The sequence below is a fragment of the Rhipicephalus microplus genome, chromosome X (genome assembly GCF_043290135.1).
Source record: "Rhipicephalus microplus isolate Deutch F79 chromosome X, USDA_Rmic, whole genome shotgun sequence".
Classification (NCBI taxonomy): Eukaryota; Metazoa; Arthropoda; class Arachnida; order Ixodida; family Ixodidae; genus Rhipicephalus; species Rhipicephalus microplus.
This window is the reverse complement of record NC_134710.1, coordinates 301,511,693-301,535,600: the sequence shown is the minus strand read 5'-3', so window position 1 is coordinate 301,535,600 and position 23,908 is coordinate 301,511,693. Positions and strand designations below refer to the sequence as shown.

Sequence of the window (23,908 nt, the reverse complement as noted above, 5' to 3'; positions counted from 1 at the left end):
CGGTCTGCTTTGATGTAGCCGATTTTGAAAAAATTAAATAAAAGTAACAAAACAATGACATAGTAAAAATTAAAATTTATTTAATTGACAAGGGTGCAAAAATTTAACATGGCATTCACTTGGACGACTAAAATATTGATGGATAGGGAAGCAAGCAACACCATGGTTAAATACCGCAGATTGAGGACATAAAGGAAAAATGAACAGGCTTTGCTGAAGTGAGGGTCATGTCTCCGGTAATCTGGTTCTAGTACAGATGTTATCGCAACAAGAAAGCTTGAACAACATAAGGAGACGTATGGTGTTGCTCTTTCCAAGTTATCAATGCTTCTGAAGCGGAGTTTCCTAGCTGGCCTTTCTTTTTTTCTTCTAGAATTAGTTCTATGTGGTTTTATAACAAAGGGATTCATTATCTGTGTCGAGAAATGAACTATGTTGTACTATGTTCTACCGCAAAAAGTACCATCGCCAATGCATCAGCTGTGCTTCCTTCATTCCGGTTACTACACGAGGTCATTTATTTCCTTGCGTGAGTACTGGCAATATTGCCGTCCTTCTGACTTTTGCTGTAACATGCGGGCCTGTCACTGAATTTTCGTAGACTGTATACTGTTGATCATCACTTCTGCGCCAATTATTGCGCATGGAGGCCGCACAGGAGTGAAATTTCGGTGAACTGAGAAGATTGTAAATGGAAGACACACAGTGTCGACATAACGCATGGCTTGCACAATCGATTGCACTACGGCGTTATGGTATATTTTGCTGAACAGATTTATATAATTACGGGTATTTGATCAGCAAGTGGTGCCTCTTCACAGCAAGCGTAGATCCCCTGTCGAAGAATCATTCGAGACAGTCCTCATTTGCGTTTGTCTTTTTTTTTCTGAACAATCTATTAGGCATCATTGCTATTTTTCTCTGAAAGGACACTTCACAATTTTCCGTAGTGAATGCTCAAAGTTAGCATGAATTCAATAAACATGACTACTCAATTTGCTTTCAAATCTTCTCCCTATTACCAAATCCATATCGAAAAAAAGTAAATGGTGGTTTTTTCTTGCAGCATATTTGTATGCTTTAGGCTATATAGAACGGCTATGTGCAACATCGACAGGAAAGCACAAGTGCATCCGCATTCATGGTTCAACAGGATAGCATCCCTTATTAGACCTTACAGCAGGCTACCTTATTTTACTCGTACTATATGTATACCCTATTGCCTGTCCGATGACATACCACGCGCCCAATGAACTCGGCGTATATTACCCCTTAATACTGATTATGTTGTGTCATCAACGATGCAACGCAAAATTAACTAGACTATAAGTAGAATCACATTTCCCCGTTAATTATTATCATCCGCTTATGGTTACAGAGCCCCTCGTAGCACCATGTCTTCGGAAAGCAGCTCGAGTAGTTCATCATCACAAGTGAACCTGAGCACTAAGCTCGGAGAAAAGGTCATAGAAGTCAATGCCATCAAGACCGGGTCACCGCAGGGTGGTTCGAGCAAGAACGCGCCCATCAAGACGACCATCTCGCAAGCACACATCAACTACAGCGTGGGTGCACCGTCGTCAATGACCGAACATGCGGACTACAGCCTGGGCACGTCTCCGCAATGGACCAACATGTTCGCACCAAACCGCCCTTACGGTGTATACGACCCCTACAATCCTTACAGCCCGTACAACCCGTACAATCCTTACATCGTCTATGCACCACGCCCTCCTTGTCCCATCCATGGCTATCGGGTGAGAGAAAAAACTAGATAAGTACTATGAACAGTTAGTTACGGTAGTATTGAGACAATGGCCACCCTCTTTGGCTAGGTATATATACTGTGCACTATAAGGTCCTTTTTTTGCTTTTGCCGATAGGATAATTCTTCTTAACAATTTTAGGGTAGCAAAAGAACTTATAACTAAGGGGTGGAAAATGCGACAGCTTGTTTTCTAGTAAGATCACCCCTTTTGAAACTGCTAACCTCCGAGATATGGCACAACATCGAGGCCAAGTACGGGCTATAGCATGATGGAGGAATGCCACTGGTTGATCAGAATTTCTTGCAGTCAGAACTTTGCTTTTGAAGCTGCACACCAGTGCTGTACTAAACGCTGTGCCTAACTGAGCTGAGCCTCCGGAGAGGGACAAATGCATGTTATCCAATGATCACTAAACGATACCACACTAACAGAGCTGCCACAGAAAGATTAGATATATTAGGCAGATATTTTGAATCCAGAATAAGCGTACAATATTTGTTACGGAGTAAACTCATTCGCACTGCTTTTTTTTTTTTTGTAAGAAAGGATTGCTTATAACAAGAGGACAAAATATCCAGGCTTCTCGCTTTGAATCGCGGCCCCCAAGTCATGGTACTTAAACACGTCAGCTTGAGCTGTCATGGGCCCCAACGTCCTTCATCGTACCAAATCAGTGCCCGTACTTGTGGCTGTCCTGTTGCCCTCGTATACATGTGCATGAGGTGTTCTCACTTTTGTTAAGACGAAGCTTAGCCGACTTGACCAATTATCTCTTCTACTACAGTTCACTTATCGCAGATGGCAGTAACGCAATTTCAAAATCTCTGATGTTTCACTAGCTTGATTCTATGTGGGCTCCGCAGTGCAAACAGGCATTTTTGTTAGCAAATGTTATTTTTCTTTATTTAGAACATTTCAGAAAATATCAACGTGGTTTACGCCACCACATACGGATACTACGTCAAGGCAGATATCACTTGTGTTGAAACCCAAAGTAAAACATTTATTCACTAATTGTAATTTACTTCATTAGCTTTTAAGCTCTGAAGACCTAGTTCATATACGCGTACTCGTGCGGTTCCAAATGGCCTCATAGACCGGAAGAGGTGAATCTAAATTGTTCAGTTTTGCTTACGCATGCAGCGATCCAACACCTCTGACGTCGATGGGCGAAGTAAACTGAAGCTACTGTAGCAATTTTCTTTTTGCGACAGGCGTATACTTCCGTTCGGCGCCTTCCCTTATCGAAGCGATTTGAGCAGCCATGGTGAGGTGGTCTGTTTTCCCACGCGGCATACCGAAACTGCATTTCAGTGCTAATCAATGCAAAAGCCAACCTTCGAAGCAGGCGTGAGCACTGCTATAGATCACACATTCAAAAATACCCAAACAGTGTAGACGGAGAAGCGTTTTTCCGTGGTAGCTCAACTATTGAGGCATCTACGGTTGTGTGTTCCGATCCCACCGACTGAAAGGGTAGTTTTCCACCCCCTTCAGTTTATTTCATTTTAAGTTCTGATTGCTACACTAAAGACAGCAATAAATGTACATACAAACAAACACGTGCTGCGAGGTCTGCAAATTAGGTTATTGCATCACATTTACTCACTTTGGGTTTTTCTCTCTGTTTTCGTTTTGCGAATAATGGGCATCGCCTCGGTAAATACTTCATACTTAGTGATGTGACTGGACTTATTTACAAGACTTGAACTGTTTCATAAATGATAAAATATTACACAAGCATGATTTGCTCCATCCTAACTCTCTTCGCTTACGACATTACTTAATTACCTGTTTGTTGGCCTTCACATATAGTCAATAAAAATGTCAAAAAATCGTAGAACTAACCACGAGGTAAGCGGCAAGATAATATTATTTCGAAGGCAGTCTTTTGTGCGCAATCGAAAATCCAATGAAACATCGACCTATTGACATTTAAATAATAAGGCTTTGCAAACAGTGAACTTTAGAGCCGAATCGAATACAATTCGAATAATGATGACATCGAATCAAATACAAATACTAAGCGAATATTATTCGAATAGTTTTCACAGAGTAAAGCTGTAATCTTCAAAGCAGGTCGAGATTGACTAGGCGATTGACTTTCGAAACAGCTCGAGAATTCCCCAACATTTTATTCGAAACATACACAAGGTTTAGAAGAGGTACATTAGGATTACTTTTAACAACAAAGGCTATACTACAAATATTTAAACCGAGCAGCAACGACAGCCTTTGAAATGTTTTGTAACTGCAGGCTGAAATTTAATTGTGACTTTTCCATTAAAGTTGGTACTTTGTCAAGGGCTTTTAAATAAATTTGATAGTTAACTATTACTTTTTTCATGAGTTAGCGTCGTCATGAATATAAAGGCAAAGTCAATGTGTTACTGACACAGTGTCGATTCGGCGACAATGTAGTTCTAAGCAAAACGTCTTCTTGTGGTCAATATGGCGTCGATTGTGAGGTCAGTAAATGAACGGCATGCATCTGAACAATTTGGTGGCAAAAACGAGAAAAGTTATCCCTCGCTGTTCCTCCGTCTCATTCCTTCAAGAAGTTTTGTCATTGCTGGTAATTCAAAACTTATTAAAAAAATTTTTGATATGTCAAATATGCACTATTCAATTCTAGTGCCTAATCGAATAAACGTTATTCGATTTGTTATTCAAAATTTTTTAATATTTGCACACACCTAATAAGTAAATTTGATGGTCAAGTAGCCACACTATTTCTTTTGTACACTATCGCTCAAATTTATGGCCATAATCGCTAAATGTTCCAAGTTTCGATTTTGCCTTTTGTTAACGCTGAATAGCTCATGGAGCAAAATTTTCATATATTATCTTCACTTCCTTCATGCACTCCCTTCCCCCTCGGCACTTTCACTTTTTCTCCGCTATTTGGCCTTCAGCATTGTATGCGCAAACTAACGTGTTTACTCTCTTAAATATATCGCACTAGCGTAACGATAGGACCCCTGCATTCTGTCAACAACATTGTATTTATTTTTATTTATTGCTGCGTAATAATCACACCCTGAGCTTACCCTCACGGTGATTACAGTTACTTCAGTTATGACACCACAATATGATCGTTTTGCGATGTGGCCCACTTTGCCGCTGTTTCACCACGAATGTGGTACAGAAGTTGCATGCTCGCGGCCAAAGGCTGTTGAGTTTGCGCCCGAGCATGGTGCTATAACCTGCATGATTGTCTGAAGGTGGCGATAGAAGTGCCGCAGCTCTTAACAGGAACATCAAGGATATGCGTATACAGGAGCGGGAACTAGCGCAGGCGCGTTGTGATGGCTCTCACCCATGGCGACCTTTGTGTTTCTGTGCTCCACATGTAATGGAACGACGACTCTGTGCTTTTCTTTGCTTTCGCTTAGTTACCGACGCCTCACATGGGACTACACAATGAGCTCGATTTTTTTTTTTTTTTGCTCATGCGTGATCAGCGGCTATAGTCAGCGCCTAGAGATAAGCGTTCCCTCCGTCTCAACGGATGATAAACTCTATACACGTGATTCCCGTTTCGGAACACGAGTGTCCATTCACTGCTGTTTACGTCACGTAATTATCAAACAGATTAACGGTGGATCAGCAGTTTTTCCCAGGTCTATATACCATCAATGCACTTTCCAGGCAGCTTCGGTAAGCACAAACTACATACATTGCGAATATTGTTATACCTGCCGTTACCTTCGTTTTTTCCCCGGCTTTCTGATGCATCCATTGACAATTATGAGAGGAGGGTTAGAGACGCAATCCGAATTTCCACTTTCGAACCTTTAGCGGGTAGCTTGTAGATCTTTGGGTAGAGGCTTTGGTCTCCCAATGGACATAAGTTAGGTTGATGATGATGAACTCCATTTATCCGAGCTATTTCGCTCTCCAGGGCCCTACACCCATCGCGTCGGCACACCAGGCACCTACAACTGCCGCGTCCTCACACCCGTGCCCTAAGCCCACCGCATCACCGCCATGTGCTCCCAAGAAGACCGGCGGGTCACCGCGACCTGCCGCTACGACTGCTGCGTCACTCCATTCTATTCATACCCCCGCGGCATCACCACAAGCGAGTGCCACTTCCGTATCCACGGGACACGCCCCCGAAGGTGCCTCGACCGTGGGACCCGCATCGCCACAGCGACCACTGGTGTTCGAATTGTACGGGAAGGAGATCGTCGTTCAAGACGGCTACGACATTGAAGAGGAATACATTAACAATCAGCTCGTCCGCCGCACTGTCAATGGTGTGGTTGAACCCTTGCCAAAGAAGAAGTGAAGGTGTTCATGCCTGCGCTTTGAGTACAGGTGAGTTATTTTGTTGCAACTCCCCCCCCCCCTCCTCTTTCATATACCTTGTCAGCTCAAAAATTCTGATTTTGGCAGCCCCAAAAACGAATGCCTCGCTATGTTATAAATTTAAAAAAAGGTAAAACCACCTCAACGTTTCGTTATATATACACAGGGCATACCGAAAGTACGAAAGTGGCTTCCGTCTGCGTTCCAACAATCCTTAACCGACCATTATTCAAAGACATAGTACTTCCCCGTCATTACATTATCAAATTAAGAACTACAAGTCAGGCTTCAGGTGTCGTCGTGACAGAGATGTTCGAGAATCACGTATCTCATCCGCAAATCTATGACAAGTCGTGATCTAAATGGAAATCACAGTACATTAACTTTCATGCGCTCCTGACATTCTACACAAACTGGAATCCAGTGAAGAATTATATGTTTTTGTATATTTTATATATTTTTTGTTTACTAATAATTTCCGTGATTTTCACTCCAAGATATAACTGCAAGATGAAAGTGTCTTTTTTTTCCTTTGCACCTTGTGCTAATTATGCTTCCGAATTGCTCTTTTTTTCCTTAGTTGTGCTTTCTTGAAAGCTTGTTCTGTCATTTATTGTTTGTTGTTTATTAGTCTAAGCCATGTGACATTGACAGAGCTACCTATTTTTCTAACGTGTATTGATTGTATGTGCTGAAATTTTATAATCTATTACATCCACTGGCTTATAAACTAACCGTCGGGGGTTGCGTGTTTCACTTTGACGAAACAAGAGTCATGCCCGAAATATATACAGCTATAAGGTTCTTCCGCTTTTGAGCCACGAAATCACAATTTCCTTAATTACATTATTCTTCGATCCATGACTCGGCCCCGCCACGGTGGTCTAGTGGCTAAGGTACTCAGCTGCTGACCCGCAGATCACGAGTTCAAATCCCGGCTGCGGCGGCTGCATTTCTAATGGAGGCGGAAATGTTGTAGGCCCATGTGCTCAGATTCGGGTGCACGTTAAACAACCCCAGGTGGTTGAAATTTCCGGAGCACTCTACTACGGCGTCTCTCATAATCATATGGTAGATTTTGGACGTTAAACCCCACATATCAATCAAATCATCGATCCATGACTCGAGTCAGCTATGTCTCTCTCTTTGCATCGAGCAGTTTTAATCACCTGTTTTGACGTCTAATACGGCCCAAGTGTAATTAGGAACAGTGTATTTTACTTTAATTTCACTTAAACTATTTCATACCGAAAATTAGAGCTTTCAGTTTTTCCAATTCTTTTTCTCTTTACCAGCTACGCTTAAGCATCCGTGCCTCTTCTGTATATAATCCCAGTTTCGTGGCTTCTCTATACTCTCTAGACACCTACTTATTTTCTTCTACAACTCGTTTTTTTATTTTCTTGCTCCGGGGTCTCGTTCCGCTCCAACGGGCTCTCTTTCGACCATGCTTGATATTGTTCCTGCTGTATGACGTCTATCAGTTTCCCATAACCCCTGACTGCTACGAGAAACTTTCTTTTTCTTGTCAATGCTTCTGCTGCCGTCTACGTTGTTTGCTTTCCATTTAATTTTCCGTGTTCTGCTGCAGTTCATTATTGGCTCGAATCAATGCAAAACTTGAAGTTATATTATTACGATAAAAACCCATGCCATTTTTACTTCAATTGACCTTAATCTTCTGGCCTCAATCACGAAGACAGAAGAAACGGAAGTTGGGAGATTAGTGGAGCTCCAGGTTATAGGAGACTTTCTAACGGGGAATTTCTCTAGAACCCACGACATTCCCTTTTCAAAGATTGCCCATCGCATGGTCTAACCACTCTTAAATAGAATTGTCTATGTGTTGTGTGTGTTTCCTATGGTCTTCGTGTAAATGGCGTTGACGCCTATCCAATTGTGTACCAACTCACCCAAGTCTAAGTGCTTTTTAACCTTAACCACTCTGAATTCAAACACGACAGAGCAATTTCTTACTGCGTCACCCTTCCTAACAGCGCCATCTGCTTCTCACTACTTATTTGTCCATGACACAGGTCAACAATGTCACCACTACGTATTGAACCCATCAGGGGGCCGCTCGTTTTGGCAACTCGCTGTAATGTCCACTTGCGTTGTCGAAAACGCCCAGAATGAAGTGCAATCTGCAGTTACATCGTAGCTACAGCGTGACAACGGTAAGAAGAAACAACATGGACAGCAAAGAGCGCAGTTTTCTGTCCATGCATACTGATGATTGATTGATATGTGGGGTTTAACGTCCCGAAACCACCATATGATTATGAGAGACGCCGTAGTGGAGGGCTCCGGAAATTTTGACCACCTGCATGCTATGCACGATGGTATGCACGATGGTCCGAGCTTCTCGGGCATGTGAGTTGGCTCCGAGCTCGCTCTACGGTGGTCATGGCACGGAGGCAGCACGGAGCAGGAGATAGTAGCTTTGATAAAAACGCCTACAAGAACGAGCATGGCGTCAGAAACACATGTGGGCCTCTTGCGGTGATTGTGAAAGAACCATCGCGTGCGAACACGTCAGAGCAAGGATGCTCACGCAGCATTGTTATGCTGCTCGTTACGCGTCTATGCAATATTTCGTACAAATGTAAGGACAGGTTGTCACCCAGAGCGCTCGCGTCATGGTGGCAACGCGGCTGTGAGTGGATACGTCGTGAGTGTGGTAAAATTCAATGCGAGAGAGACATCTTATATAGCCACGTGATGATATAACTCTTGCTTCTTTGTACGTGTACGCATAGTCTGCGCGTTAAAGCTGATACATCAATCGTGCCACTCTCTGGCATTGCGGTGTGAGCGCTGCTCGTCGGCAAGAGCAAACGCAGTGGGCGGACCCTATCTTCGCCGTGGGCGTCAGTCAATTGGTTATTTGATATTTATATAAAGGCGTTTAATGTCCCGAAACCACCATATGATTATGAGAGACGCCTTATAGTGGAGAGCTCCAGAAATTTCGACCACCTGGGGTTATGGTTAACGTGCACCCAAATCTGAGCCTACGGGCATACAGAATTTTCGCCTCCATCGAAAATGCAGCCGCCGCAGCAGCGATTCGATCCCACGACCTGCGGGTCAGCACCCGAGTACCTTATACCACCGCGGTGGGGCTGGGCGTATGTCAATCAAAGTGATTTAAGCATACTCTGATACAAACTCGTTGATTCCAAGAAGGCCCGAGTTCAACTCATGACTGTCATGGCACCGGTGTGATTGCCAAGTGTTTCGTGTTGAGGACACTAAGTTGCAGCTTCTTTGCATATAACACAACTTGGTCAGCTTGCCTATATACATGGGTAAGGATGGAGCCTTAGAGGAGCTTGTGATCACCTAGCTTCTTCTAGCTTTTTAAGGTAGTTGTCTACTGAGGCTGCTTCGAAGTAAAGACTGCATAAGCTCGGTCTTATTTTTGAATATTCTTATGAGCTAGGACTTAATGAACATGGCACTGAATGTTTTTGTTTTGATTGGTGAATTTTAAATTAAAATGACGATAATTAACTCGGGCGTAATGAACATGGTCATGATTAGTATAAAGCGAGGCAATATGTTTCTAATTTGCACAATCCTAAATATTGTATATTAGTTAAAAAGGTATATTTGCCATAATTTCACTTAGCGTGCTCATGATTCACTTCGCATTATTAGCATGCGTTAGTTAGCCTAATCCTAGCTTTACATGGCTTCATTATCATCGTCTTAGTAAGATGTGTCGTAATCACCTTGGTCTTACCATGGATTAGTTTAATTAGCGTGTTCATAATGTGTCCTGACCTAACTACGCTAAGTAAGTATATCGCACAGCCAAACAGCTTGTCGCCCGTGCTCCGGGAGCTAGAAGATAAGGAAGAGGGCGCGCACCAACCACGCAGTGCGCGAGAATGTACAGGCCGACGATGATGATCATACAGGTGCCTTCAGGTTTAGTTGCCGTCACGATATGGTCTAAGGTGCTCGACCGGAACTAATCTCAGAGGCTACCGCAATGATTATTCTTAAGGATACTTAGTGCGGGAATCAAACGCTTCAATATGAATTTAAACAGCCTGCGCTTTTAAAAAATACTATCATGAAAAGTTTGTGACACCCAATTGCATGAGCGCACTTTTCCGGCTACTGCGGCTGCATTTTCATTGGAGGCTAAAATGCTTGAGGCCCATGTGCTTAAATTTAGATGCCGTTAAAGAACCCCAGATAGTCGAAATTTCCAGAAACCTCCCCTGCGGCATCTCTCGTGATAATATGGTGGCTTTGGAACGTTAAACCACAACAATTATTATTAACTATGAGTGCACTTACGCACTCAGTGGAATGACAAACAAATGAAAGGATATAGATCTGGTTTGAAGACACCACCCAACTTTGCCAATCATCTTTGACGTAATGCCGCGTTCCATCGTAACCGACGGAATGCAACGCACTGAGGGGTGTATTCGTCAATTTCAAACTGTTGGCTCGTTCACTGAAAAGGTGGTGTTTCCAGAGCTCTCGAAAATCCTGAGTGTCGCCAAGCTCGGCCATCCTGCATAGCGGCCCATGTTATTTTTTCCCACCATTGTCACGCTGTAACTACAATACAACTACGATAAATCAACTCACCTGAATCAAGATCTTGTTGCTGCGATCAGTTGATCGTGCGCGATAGACAAGCGAGACAAGACAGGACGGTCGTGCAACTGTATCACAAAACATGGCAGGGTACCATTCAGAACCGTGATGTTACTCGTACATTAACCAATTGAGGAATCAATTTCTCAGGACGTCACGTGAACAGACCGCCGGTGTCAGGCATTGTGCCGAAAAGGCGGGAAACTTCCAGGATAGCATCCAGCACTCGTTCTCTGTAGCTCCAGAGGTTGTTCAGGGGGTACTTTGAGTCATTTAGGAGATTAAAACGTGGCCAACGCGTGACTGCTTAGTTCCACATCGTTTCACTAATCGTTTGTTGTGTTTATTTCTCCAGTTGAGTACTGCAGAACGCCATCATAGAAAATTTCGGGGTGCGCAGACATGATCACGACAAAATAGAAAAAAAAATAACACCGGCGCGATGACTTTTTGCCAACTAGTACTTTCCTCTCGTACCACTTACTGTTATCCCTCGCACAGTTCTAGCACCATAGAGCAGTTTCCCTCGCAGTATTCACGGGTATCTTTCATATATGTGTTCACGTACCCTGATAGCATCACACGGCCTGATTTTATGACTTTTTTATTAGTATTGATAACGAAGTCATTAAGCTCCATATCTTGGACTTTGCTATCACTACCTGTCCATATAAAAGCAACTTCAAGCCATGTCTTTCATCGCAGCGTTATTCGGAGAGTCGCTCCGAAAAGCTATCTATCTGTTCATCCGCGTGCGGCTAAAAAAATGCAGAATTATTCTGAAAATATTGAAATGCCGAAGCTATATCCGTGGCGGAGGTAAAGCACGCTTCACATAATGCAATATTAGGCTAACACAAGGCATTGACCCCTTTGCAAACAAAGGGGCAGAATGGGCTGTTTAAGCTCATTGTGGACATTAACGCATGGCAGTGGAGGCCGGTGTAGCGCGATTAGGACACATAATTAGGTGCAACACGTTTGTTTCAACGATACACTCCTACCCACTGTGCTCGTACCTAATACGCACATACACAAGAAAACATGAGCATGAATTACTACAAGAGGCACCTAACAGTTCAAGAGAGGGGTGCACGTGCCGGGGGAGGGGCATGTCATCTAGAACATAACGTCAGTATATACGAGCGTAAATAATCTGAACGAATTTTACGCCACGCATCATATATTTTTCCTGCACATGGATGTTTAGTCCGTTCTTTCACCATTTTTCATGTGCTCTAGTGAATGAAGGTCCCGTGTGTGTTTTTTTAGCTTTTAACGCATCGTTTCTCGCGTATTTAACATGCCTACATTTTCGCCTTTTTTTAGAGCCCATCTCTTCGTGGCACCCTTCCCATACGAAATTGTAAAGACCAGGTGGCTGCTCAAAATCTCGAAGGTGAGTTTCAGTAGACCTGTATATGTTAATAACTTCGTTATTTAGCTGAACTTGGACTTTTATAAAAAATATTGTTGGGGTTTAACGTTTCAGAATCACGATGTGGTTATGAGAGAGAGAGTGCCCCGTTGTAGAGTGTAGAGTTGTAGAGTGCCCCGAAAGTTTTGACTCTCTGGTGTGCTTTAATGTGCACCTAAACAGTAGACCTAAGCACACGCACCTCTTCTTTGGGTTAGCAGCAGTTCATCCCCGTAACCATCACACATCCACGGTTCACTCTTGAATTTTGAGTCATTTATGCCACACTATGCAACTATGTAACAAATTACACAATTACTGCCCATTTAGCCCCACCGCGGTGGTCTATAGGTTAAGGTACCTGGCTACTGACCCGCAGGTCGCGGGTTCAAATCCCGGCTGCGGCGGCGGCATTTCCGATTGAGGCGGAAAGGCCGTAGGCCCGTGTGCTCAGATTTGGGTGCACGTTAGAGAACCCCAGGTGGTCAAAACTTCCGGAGTTCTCTACTACGGCGTCTCTCATAATCATATGGTAGTTTTGGGACGTTGAACCCCACAAAATCAATCAATCAATCAATTTCTGCCCATTTGACTTTATTGAACATTTGTTCCCTCGACGTGGTAAGAGTCTGCACTTCGCTGCTGTGTCACTACCTTTAGCATTGAACATAGAATGTAGTTCGAGCAACTAATCATGTCGAGCAATTCATGTCGAGCAATTAAGAAACACTGCCATGGTTTGCCTGAAGCGCTTCATCTGCCCTACAGAACAGAATCACTGCACTACATGTGGTTGTAAACCTTATTAAATAAGCAGACGAGCGATTGTTTCGAGTGTGTTTAGTATGGAAGAATCTTTAATGCAGTTTTAGTTTGCATTACACCTGTCTTACGATGGTATAGTTAATTAACATTAACTAATCGGAGTGATACTGAGCGTTTTCAAGGCACCGGATGGCACGATGTGAGATTCGTGCTAACGATGAAGACTGCAATACTGCAACTGTGAACCTCTGAACAAACATCAGTTGGGCGTATGCCAATATATATATATATATATACACATATACACACACATATATATGTGTGTGTGTATATACACACACACACATATATATATATATATATATATATATATATATATATATATATATATATATATATATATATATATATGTGTGTGTGTGTGTGTGTGTGTGTGTATAGAGAGAGAGAGAGAGATCAGTCTAAACATTTAGCGCAAAAAATTAGGCGGCAAAAAAGAAGATCAGAAAGAACCAACGCGTAATCGCTCTTTTTTCTTTTGTCCTTTTTCTTGTGTGTTTTTTCTACCGTATAAAAGTGGGCAACACTGGAGGCCAAAATAGGTGCCTTTTTTGTATAGCGTTGGCGTTTTTTACCTTACGTTGTGTGTCTTAACTAGCTAAAAAAATTTGGCAAGAAACTCCTGTCTAATACTGCCCGAACAGTTTCCTGCAAAGTTGATCTCGTGTGCTCATAATGAGGCTCACGCATCTGGTCTTTGCTTCTGTGGCATATATTACTGGTAACTATAATTTTCACTTCATCCACCAACGATATGCATTCTCGACCACTCAGAAGTTACAAAAACAAAAGTGGGTGCGGATGAAGACAACCAACGTTATGGTGTGTGCCTGCAAAGGCCGTCAGCGCTTACAATACGCAAGGTGTTTCAAAAAATGTGTCCGAAACTCTGAACAACCTGGAAAATGTGATATATGCTCGATCACCTCATAATCGCTCTTCTTTCTTTTGTCCTTTTTCTTGTGTGTTTTTTCTACCGTACTAAATTGGGCAACACTGGCGGCCAAAATAGGTGCCTTTTTTGTATATCGATGGTGTTTTTTTACCTTACGTTGTGTGTCTTAACTAGCTAAAAAAAATTTGGCAAGAAACTCCTGTCTAATACTGCCCGAACAGTTTCCTGCAAAGTTGATCTCGTGTGCTCATAATGAGGCTCACGCATCTGGTCTTTGCTTCTGTGGCATATATTACTGGTAACTATAATTTTCACTTCATCCAGCAACGATATGCATTCTCGACCACTCAGAAGTTACAAAAACAAAAGTGGGTGCGGATGAAGACAACCAGCGTTATGGTGTGTGCCTGCAAAGGTCGTCAGCACTTACAATATGCAAGGTGTTTCAAAAAATGTGTCCAAAACTCTGAACAACCTGGAAAATGTGATATATACTCGCTCACCTCATAATTGCTGTTTTTAGTGGTATATATTTCAAGCTGGCCAAATATACCATTTGGGCCGTAATTCAAATTAAATTAATTTCAGTTGGTGGAATTTTGCGGTTGTGTCAATTGAGAAAACGAAAGTTGTTTGGGAGAAGAACGCATCGCAATTCTGAAATATCGAAAAGGCGGCCCCAAGTAATCGTTGTGGCGTAATGAACTTCAGCCACATTTGACGGTGAAACCGAGACCGAAGCCCCGAGAGTGCACCAAGCAAACAACCACAACTGTGGCACTGCTCAAGACAACGATTGCAAAGATGTAGCTCTTCTGTGTTTGTTAACGTATGTGTGCCTTGCGTGGTATAATTGCAAACACAGTCAGCACAATCACAGAAAAAAGTCAGTTGATGGAATATAACGATGCTTAATCATTCTGGGCGTCTCTTAAGAATATGGCAGCTGGGCTTTTCCACGTTTCGGTTTCAATATCACCACTATGTTTAGATGAATATCATTGCTAGGCAATTATTACTAAATGCCACTTTTTCGAAATCTGTGCTGCAATCTTTTCATCGCGTAAAGGGCTTCCCTTCTTCATTCGGCATAACCACCTATAAATAAGGTCTCCAATTATTAAGTTATTCAATTTACCATTTTAATTACTGCTCCTAATAACGTGTTTAACCATCGTGAAATGTCTGCGAATACTGAAAAAGTAATTCTGAAGGCATTAAAATAATATCGCATTTTGTCCACCTTTTGAGGAATCTGGACACATTTCTTGAAATTCCCCGAATACAGAGCATAATTAATTATTTTACTGTCACGTTCCTAAAACTGTCGTTTAAACACACAAACCCATCGGTTCAATTCTTCAGCTTGCCTCGGCTGCGTGCCTATTGTAAAAATGACAAGTCCACATATTTTCGCTTATGCTCTCGGACGCCCACTATAAATGCGTAAATAGAGACGTGCCACTCGTTGGCATCTTAGGCCGTTTCTTACTCCCACCTGTTTCGCAAAGTTGAAACCTGCACGTGTGTAACTGTCCCCTTCCAGCCAGAGTCTCCTAAAATTAACCAGAGGGGACTCTGGCACTACGATCGTTCACCCACAGATATACTTATGGATGCTACACAAATTTGCCTAGACTTCGTGCTTGCGGGCTTCGAACACACTTGTCGATTTGTTTATTGCTGTGTTTTGTTTTTGTTTTGATTAAAAGAACGGACCGTTGCGAACTTCATGGCCGGACTTGAATTGGTGAGTCTAAAAGGTGAAGGTGGGGAAATGCACTTGCCGAACATTTGCTCATTACCGTTTCGTGACAAATTGGCTCCAAGCCACGCGATGCCAAATTGAGCTTAAAGTACAAAGATGAGACAAATTTGGGTACTACCTATAATTTCCATGCTGCCTAAAGCGTCGTACACTGCAGCTCCCGCAGGCACTAGCGCCAGAGTTTCCTCTAGTGCATATATAGGAAACTCTATGCTCCCACCCACCATTGTCATTTTGTCTTTCCCGAAAAAAAAAGAAAATGCCATGAATGTAAAAAAGTGTTGGGTGAGGGGGTCGTCGGAAACGAGCGAATCAACCGCCGTATTCTAGAACGTCCCTTCACTCAACGATTCACCTTCACTTGAGAAAGCCGATGGAAGCGCCCTCTCTAGGCACAGCAAGTCACTGCATATCAGTGATAATGTGGTGCGATTCTCGAGCAGCGCAGCGTCATGTTCAGCCGAGCAGCGGCGCAGTGCTCAACTTTGTCAAGTGATGGGTGAAAGTCGAGTCGAGAAGCGTTTGTGAATACGGGGGTAAGAGATCTGGTTCTGTCAAGCAACTTGAGTGCATATGCCAGCGTTCCTTTGCGGCAGTCGCTATGATTACTTCCGCAATTGGTAACTTTACACTTCGAGGCATTTACCTCTGTTTACATTCTCACATGGGCGGAAGCTCTCGGTAGAGTGCCTTGATGGGAGCGCGCGGGCATCAAGGCAACACAGCCTATACGGCGGTTGTCAGTTCCCTCCTGCGGCCAGATCCGCCTCCTCTGCAGTATCGCAAATGCGAGTGCAAGCAATTGCCGCACGGCCATATCGAACTGGTACAGCACTGCAGCGACCATTGGTCCGGCTCGAGGGAAAGCTTTAAAGTCGCGCTGATACGTTCGGGTCGGGGCCCCACAGCTCCCGCGGTGGCGTTTCCCAAGCGCCGCACAATATATTCATGAACGCAACCACCACATCGCGCCTTTGTCGCCTTTCTTTAGGCAAGTGGTGTGGCAGCGAGTACGTGGGAAATTCTCCACGATACATATGGCTATGGTTCCGCGGCTGTGGTTTCCCTCGGCTCAGCGCTATTGCTGGGTCAAGCAGTTGTCGCATTATTTATTTAAGTCACCGCTTATTGGAAACGTTATCTCGAGCCGTACGGAGTCGATCGAAGCAACAATAGCCGAGCCGACAAATAACAATAGTAGCTACAGTGAGAAAAAAAAAAGTTTGAAGCCGAAGCTGTAACACGCTGAGTACCCAGGATTTATACAAAGACGTCGTTTCCGAGCACGCCGTATAAAAAGTCGTTATCTCGATGCGGCTCACTCTGTTCGAGCAACGCAGACTTGCAATATGCAAATCTTCCTACGCGGACGCATAGGAGTGGCCTTCCCAGTGTTGTTTGCCCACTGCTTAAAAAAAAATAACGCCATTCGACCTATCGAGCGTAGTTTATCGCTGCAATTTCCGTCCAGCGGACGACCGGGTGCGACACTTTTTATGCCCCCTTTGGCAGGGTCGTATATGCACACAACACTCGCTCAAGAACCTCGGGTTTATGGAGTTGGTACAGGCGTATACGTCATTTAAGGCTCGTGTAAATTGTAAAATATGCAGTGGTCGTTTTACACTCGTTTTTTATGTTGTTCTTGTTTCGCGAGGGCAGTTTTGTTGGTGCAGTGTGGTACAGGCAGCGGAACAGTCATACGGCAAAACAAAAAGGGGGGGGGGTGAGGGGAGGAAGGGGGGAGAAATAAGGCCAGGGGTGTAGTACATGGTCACTAAATGTCGACAAACAATGAAAGATTTTTTTTTTTTTTTGACGAATCGATTCGTCGATAACGCGCAATGTAACATATTGGTTGACGGCCCCGCTAAGCATCCAGGAAAAATTGCAACCGAATGTTTGCTTCTTTAATGAATGTCGACCCCTTATTAACAAGATTTAGATAGTGTTGTTTTCAACTTCGTCTTATATAGTTTCATGGTGGTGTTGTGTTCTATCATAGATTTCTGACCGTATTCCGCTAGTCTACGCTGTCCTTAATGCTTGTGTAGTAAAAGATAAGTTTTGGGGATATGTGGAAAGGTCACTTCATGCAAAAAAAAAATGGATACATGCAGAAAGAGAGAGAGAGAGAGAGAGAGAAAGAGGCAAAAATTGCGTTATTACATTGGTATGGCGCAAATAAGGAGCTTTATTATTTGACAATGAGTTGTACTTCCGTCCAATCCTCTATTGATTGGCAGATATGCGAATCGATTTAATAGACGCACGCGTTTATTTGTTTATTTATTTCGTGACGCATATGAAGATGTGTTCCGGCCGAATGCCGGGAGAAGTAGATTCAATTGCAGTTCTCATGCTGCGCTGTCCAAGAGACGGTGGGAAGGAGAAATGAACGGTTAGCTGGCACTTTGAGGAACGCCATTGTGTGTGAGTGTTTTGGGGAACCGAATATTTTCCCCAATAACGGCTGCTATCAAGCGCTAGCAAACAACCTAAAGCTTCAACTTATAGGTTCTTGATGCCCAGCGTTGGCCACCTACATAACGCCAATCTATTATAAAAATCGGCTTTCAATGATCCCAATATCCTAGGGTGTGCTTATATACGAAATTGTTCATAAAGCATATATACGTGTCATTAATAGTGCGCATTAACGGCGCAGTAATATCTTCTGCTTCTCATCTTTACACAATTTATAGTTCGTCTACAATATGAAAATGAATGAAGTAGTTCGATAGCTTGTTCAAAATGTTACAGCGTCTTCACATAACTAATTCAATGTATAAGATAACGTCAATTCTACTAATTGTTAACTGGAGATGGAGGTTCAGAAATCTTGTGCATTCAAGCTTGGTTTTCACATTTCGATTTCAAGGTTCTTCTTTAACAATTTATTTCAAATTTCAATAAAGGCCTTTATATAAAGATACGGTTGTGAGAAATTTATTCTAACGGAAGCACTGAGTAGCTTTTGGAGGCTCCATTTTTCATATGGCGCCCGTCCTGTTATCTTCCTTGTCCATATTAGGTCAATTCTATGACCGCAGTTGCTGCAATTGATCCACTAACCCCAAGATGTGTGTTCATTTTCTTTTCATCCGTCATGGTCTGGTGTAATTCTTGCAGCCGAAAAGTTTTTTCCCGAGTGTTGAACTTTCCCGGTGTATCAGGAGCGAGCCCTATTGCACCTGGCTGAGAAAGCGTGGGCTCATCATGAAAACGTTCCCAGCACTTGGTCTGAAGCCCCGCTTTTTGCCTACTAGAGAATGACAGACAAAAAAAAACTTGTTTCGCTTTGTGCAAGGCTAAACCCAAATCGCACCCGAGTCTTTCTATACAACAGGATTCCGTTGTCGGGCCGCGAAACGCAGTTTTTTTTTTATACGGGCGTTACGAGGTCAATCTTGATCGCTATCAGGGCCGATCCTGATAACGTGCTGCTACACGGTAACACTTAATCGCTGTCAGGCCCAATCGGGATTGAGACGATCGCGATCTGCACATTGCGATCAGGTCGCGATTCGGGCGACGTGTGAGCCAAACTCTGTGCGGATTAGGTTTGTACCGTATGCAACGAGTCATTTGTTGATCGTGATCAAAAAGATCGAACCGAATCGGCTCTCATAGCGATCAAAAGGGCCCACGAAACGCCGGTATAAAGCACGCACTGTTGAAGATGAGTGGCCACTTTTATACGATATGCCACACGTAATAAATATTCTACGAAGGTTCCTCAATGACTTGGAGAGCTTTCTACGCAGGTATCAAGCGAGCTCCTTACCCTGAAAAGCCAGCCAGATTAGAAAATAATGAAAACAGCATTTGCGAGGGACACGGCTGAAGCTCAATTCTATAGACACTTGCACTGTGGAGCAAAAAAAAAAAAAAAATGCTCCCAGAGGGAGGCGTTGGCAAGGGAAGAGTTTTCGCCGTGCCACTTACGCAACAGGAGAATTTCGAGTTTCTGTGCTTCTTCTACAAGCGAGAGAAAGAGAAATGACTATGCACTGTGAGAAAACTTTATGCAAACTGAAAATCAGGAAGAATGATGTAAACACGTTCTGAAACTTGATTCTTCTTATTATTATTTGGTTGTTTTCGATTCTGGGCACTAATCATTGCCCTTATTTTAATTCAGCTTCGATGAAATTTGTATGCACATGCATGAGAATGTACAGAATACAGATGTCTAGGTTGCAGAGCAATTTTCAGTAGTTTTTTTTTTTTTTTTGTAGCGCGCACTGCAGCAAACTAACTACTCAATAACGTCTTTAAGAGAGCCATCCCGTCACATTTCTGCTTTTACTCAATTATCAAGTTCAGATGAAATAATGTGCGAGTTCCTTTGAAATCAGGCGCGAGATCTCGAAGCGCTGTTTCATACGCCTGATGTGAAGCGCAACGTTTGCACAAGTGGTCACACTTTTCTCTCTTCCAGGGTGCGCAACATAGTAACTATATCGTACTATTGACACAAGTCGAATACACGTGCACAAAATAAGATGATAGTGTTTTAAGCCTGAATTTTATTTATTTAGCACTGTTGTTATAAAAGCATTTTCGACAGCGCTTTTTTCTCAATGTAGGCAATTACAACAACAACAAAATTAACATTTTAAGTGTTCCCATTTCTGAAATCTGAAACTTAAACTACGTTTTTAGGTACAAGCCTTCTTCTCAAAAACTTTATCTGCAGTGTGCTGCTAATGGCATTATCAAAAACCAAACTGTTAAAAGCTTGTAAATTGTTGGAATGAAATTGAAAGGTAACAAAAATGCGCTCATGTATAAACGCTAAAATAGTTTAGCGTTCATGGGCATGGTTTCTTGCTTTATTAATATAAAATGGCACATCCCCCGCACAGCGGGAATCGATGATATGCAAATCACGAGTGAGGAAGGTTGACGTGTCGCTTTAAAACAGCACAACCTTACGAGGTGGATGTAAACTATGCCGCACATGACTTTCATGTCATGATTATCAAGTTTTGACGTCTCATTTACCTTTGTTGTCTATTCAAGTCACGTGATACCAAATGTAGTATATATTGAACTGGCAAATCGGCCGCGAGCGGGCTGTATGAGCGTAGCATGTAGTCATGTTTTACATGACACGCATGTCATGATTGTCACGTTTGGAGGTGTCACTTACTTTCGTCGGCCATTCGCGTCATGTAATACTAAATTTAGTGTATGTGAAGATGGAGAAACGACCGTGAGCGCACAATGAGAGTGTAGGCTGTAATCATGACTTACATGAATCACATGTGATGATTTCCACGTTAGGGTCTGCCAGTTAAGTTTGCCATGCAGTCATGACATGCCATACCAGTTTCGCAATATGTCATGTGAACGAAACCACAGCAGGAATCACTTATGTTCGTCATAGAGTCATGTTACGCCACACCAATTTTGGTATCGATACCATTATGGAAACGGCAAGGAGGGCTAAAGGTTGTAGGCAGATAGATAGATAGATAGATAGATAGATAGATAGATAGATAGATAGATAGATAGATAGATAGATAGATAGATAGATAGATAGATAGATAGATAGATAGATAGATAGATAGATAGATAGATAGATAGATAGATAGATAGATAGATAGATAGATAGATAGATAGATAGATAGATAGATAGATAGATAGATAGATAGATAGATAGATAGATAGATAGATAGATAGATAGATAGATAGATAGATAGATAGATAGATAGATAGATAGATAGATAGATAGATAGATAGATAGATAGATAGATAGATAGATAGATAGATAGATATGTTCAATGTCGCTGAACTTCACAAAGAAATGCTTCGCATTCAAAACTGTTCTCGAGTCTCGTACATTCACGCATAAATACGAGCAAAGTTACGAAACAATTTCTCTTTGGGGAGTGTGGAAAGTTTGGAGGGTCGGGGGAATGTTTTGAAAGCTTTACCTTTAGTGATTGCCCAAGACGACGCATTATAATAAAAGCTTGCGCAGTTTCATCAAACCACATTGCAGAATAATATTTTTATACAACAGGACCGTGAAGCGGGATGGTTCGTTAAGGTTCGTATTTGAACACAGGTCTCTGTGCACATCGGTGCACAGACCAAAGTGCAGGAAACGCTCTCCCGTCTGCATTTCTTGACCTTTCGTCCGTGTACCACCGCTTCTCACGGTTTGTTAAGAACGACCCTCTACGTATTGAACCCTGCCCAGGCACTGTACCACGAGCAATCGCTGAAGTAGGTCAGGGTCTCATCAGTTCATGCACTTTAGCTTGCTTTTGCATAGTTTCGTAACTACGCACTTCAAGGTTCACTTTTCAATGTAAGGTTGTTGCAACGTATAGGTGTTGCATCAAAATAGCCATGAATAGCTGTTTTTGTACTACTTCCACGCCAAATACAATTTATTCAGCATATCGAAAAATTCAAGCATAAATTTCAACAGTAGCGCGTGCATGGGTGCGTGTTCTCTCTCTCTCTCTCTCTCTCTCTCTCTGTGTGTGTGTGTGTGCGCGCGTGTGTGCGTGCGTGCGTGCGTGCGTGTGTGCGTGCGTGCGTGCGTGTGTGTATGTGTGTGTGTGTGTGTGTGTGTGTGTGTGTGTGTGTGTGTGTGTGTGTGTGTGTGTGTGTGTGTGTGTGTGTGTGTGTGTGTGTGTGTGTGTGTGTAATGTAAGAGGTGAACCAATACCATCTCCCCTATTACACCCTTTCATTGGTATACGTGCCCACGGCTCTTGTAAATAAGTGCATAATAGAATAATCATGCCATGTGGAAAAAACATCTTTCATATTGCTCTGTAAAGCTGTTCATGCAAACGCATAACTATGAAGAGAATCATACGCATTTGGCCCGTGCTATTCAAATCATTCTGTATGGTGAAGGTCATACCGAATTTGGCACTCTCAAACCACAGCTGATTGATCATATTCATTCTCTAAAAAAACACAATGCTTTTAAATTTTGGCCCATCAAACCGTTTCTCGTTTTGGACATGCTAGTACCACATATAGTACCGTATTTTCTCGATACGGACGGCACCGCCTCGCAGTCGTAGAATTTGCAAAATGCCCAATTCCAAGACTATCACTATACCTCACAGACTGTTTATAGTTCCTACGTGTTTAAAATAAGCAAATATAAGCTATCGAGAAATTGTCAGCTCTTGGAATAAACACACATTGCCGTTATTTTCTAGCCATTATTCACAGAGCCTTTCTCTGCTTTCAGCGCAAATAGTCGTCTCACAACAGCCTGTGTGGGAGACTTAGTTGTGTTTTTTTTTGTTTATCCTTTCATGCAAAGTAACTGTGTTCAGCTTGACTTGACGTGAAATTTTAGCAGTGTTCCTGTTTTGTTTCACTCAAGTGTTTTTCTCGGTCAAGATGTCAATACTGGGATCGTGGCACAAGTGCACAATGCACCTTTTCTTATCTTTCATAATCTCGGGGCAGTGCTAGCTCATTCTGAAGAAGCCAGAAAGCCTCGCAAATAGCACTGCCATTCGACGGACGTAGGAGAAGCTGCATAAAAAGAGAAGCTGAACTGACTGGGAGGGAAAAAAACGAAAGCAAAAAATTACATATGTTGGAATTCGAAACGGAAACATTTCTTCTGTCTTCCTTTTTCAGGATCACAAGAGGGCGGACATTGACTGCTGGAGTTTGCACTGCAAGAAAATTCCTGCAGCTGAAAGGAATGAGAAGAAACAAAATCTGAAAATGAAATGGGTACATTTCACGCAGTGTTATTGAGCTTTGTTTTTTTTCTTTGTTTTTCGCATAAAAAAAAACAAGAAATAAGGTCGATTGACAGAAAATTTCAAAAATCAAAGGATCACTATCTATGTTGAACATTTTTCTGTTTCGTTTTTTTTTTTTTTTGCCGATAGAGTAAACCAGGATTAGAATAAAACAGGCAAATGGGGCCCAGTGCGTTCACCGAAGAAAAAAAAAAGCCTTCATATACGAAGACATAAGCACTACTAACTGTGACACGAAAACAACGAGTTCAGGGGACATTGGGGCAGCGTGAAAAAAAAAATGAAAATATAGAAATCCACATAAAGGACGGCACTAAAATGGACGCGTCGTTTCCGAGCGCTGTTTGTCTACGGCGCTTGGCGGGTCCTTCAGGTTCGAGAAGTGGACTGTGCTTCGAGATGGAAAAAAAATGGAGCAGCCCGCGTGGACGGCCGCCCATCCCTCTCGGGCGGCTACGATTGCGCCGCCGCGATATTGCGCATTCTCCCGGGATCTGCCACTGTCTCTTCTCGACGGGCTCTTGAGAGCGACCG

General features: G+C 42.7%; 1 protein-coding gene across 1 annotated transcript; it reads left to right on the top strand.

The window, feature by feature from the left end:
- Nucleotides 1-494: 494 nt before the first annotated feature.
- LOC119162115 (uncharacterized) lies at nt 495-23,332 on the top strand. The gene is made up of 5 exons (XM_037414590.2): nt 495-529; nt 1,379-1,757; nt 5,674-6,092; nt 12,036-12,105; nt 23,244-23,332. Exons 2-3 carry the CDS (start codon nt 1,395-1,397, stop codon nt 6,061-6,063), a joined length of 753 nt encoding a protein of 250 aa, XP_037270487.2. The 5' UTR covers nt 495-529; nt 1,379-1,394; the 3' UTR covers nt 6,064-6,092; nt 12,036-12,105; nt 23,244-23,332.
- Nucleotides 23,333-23,908: the final 576 nt, after the last annotated feature.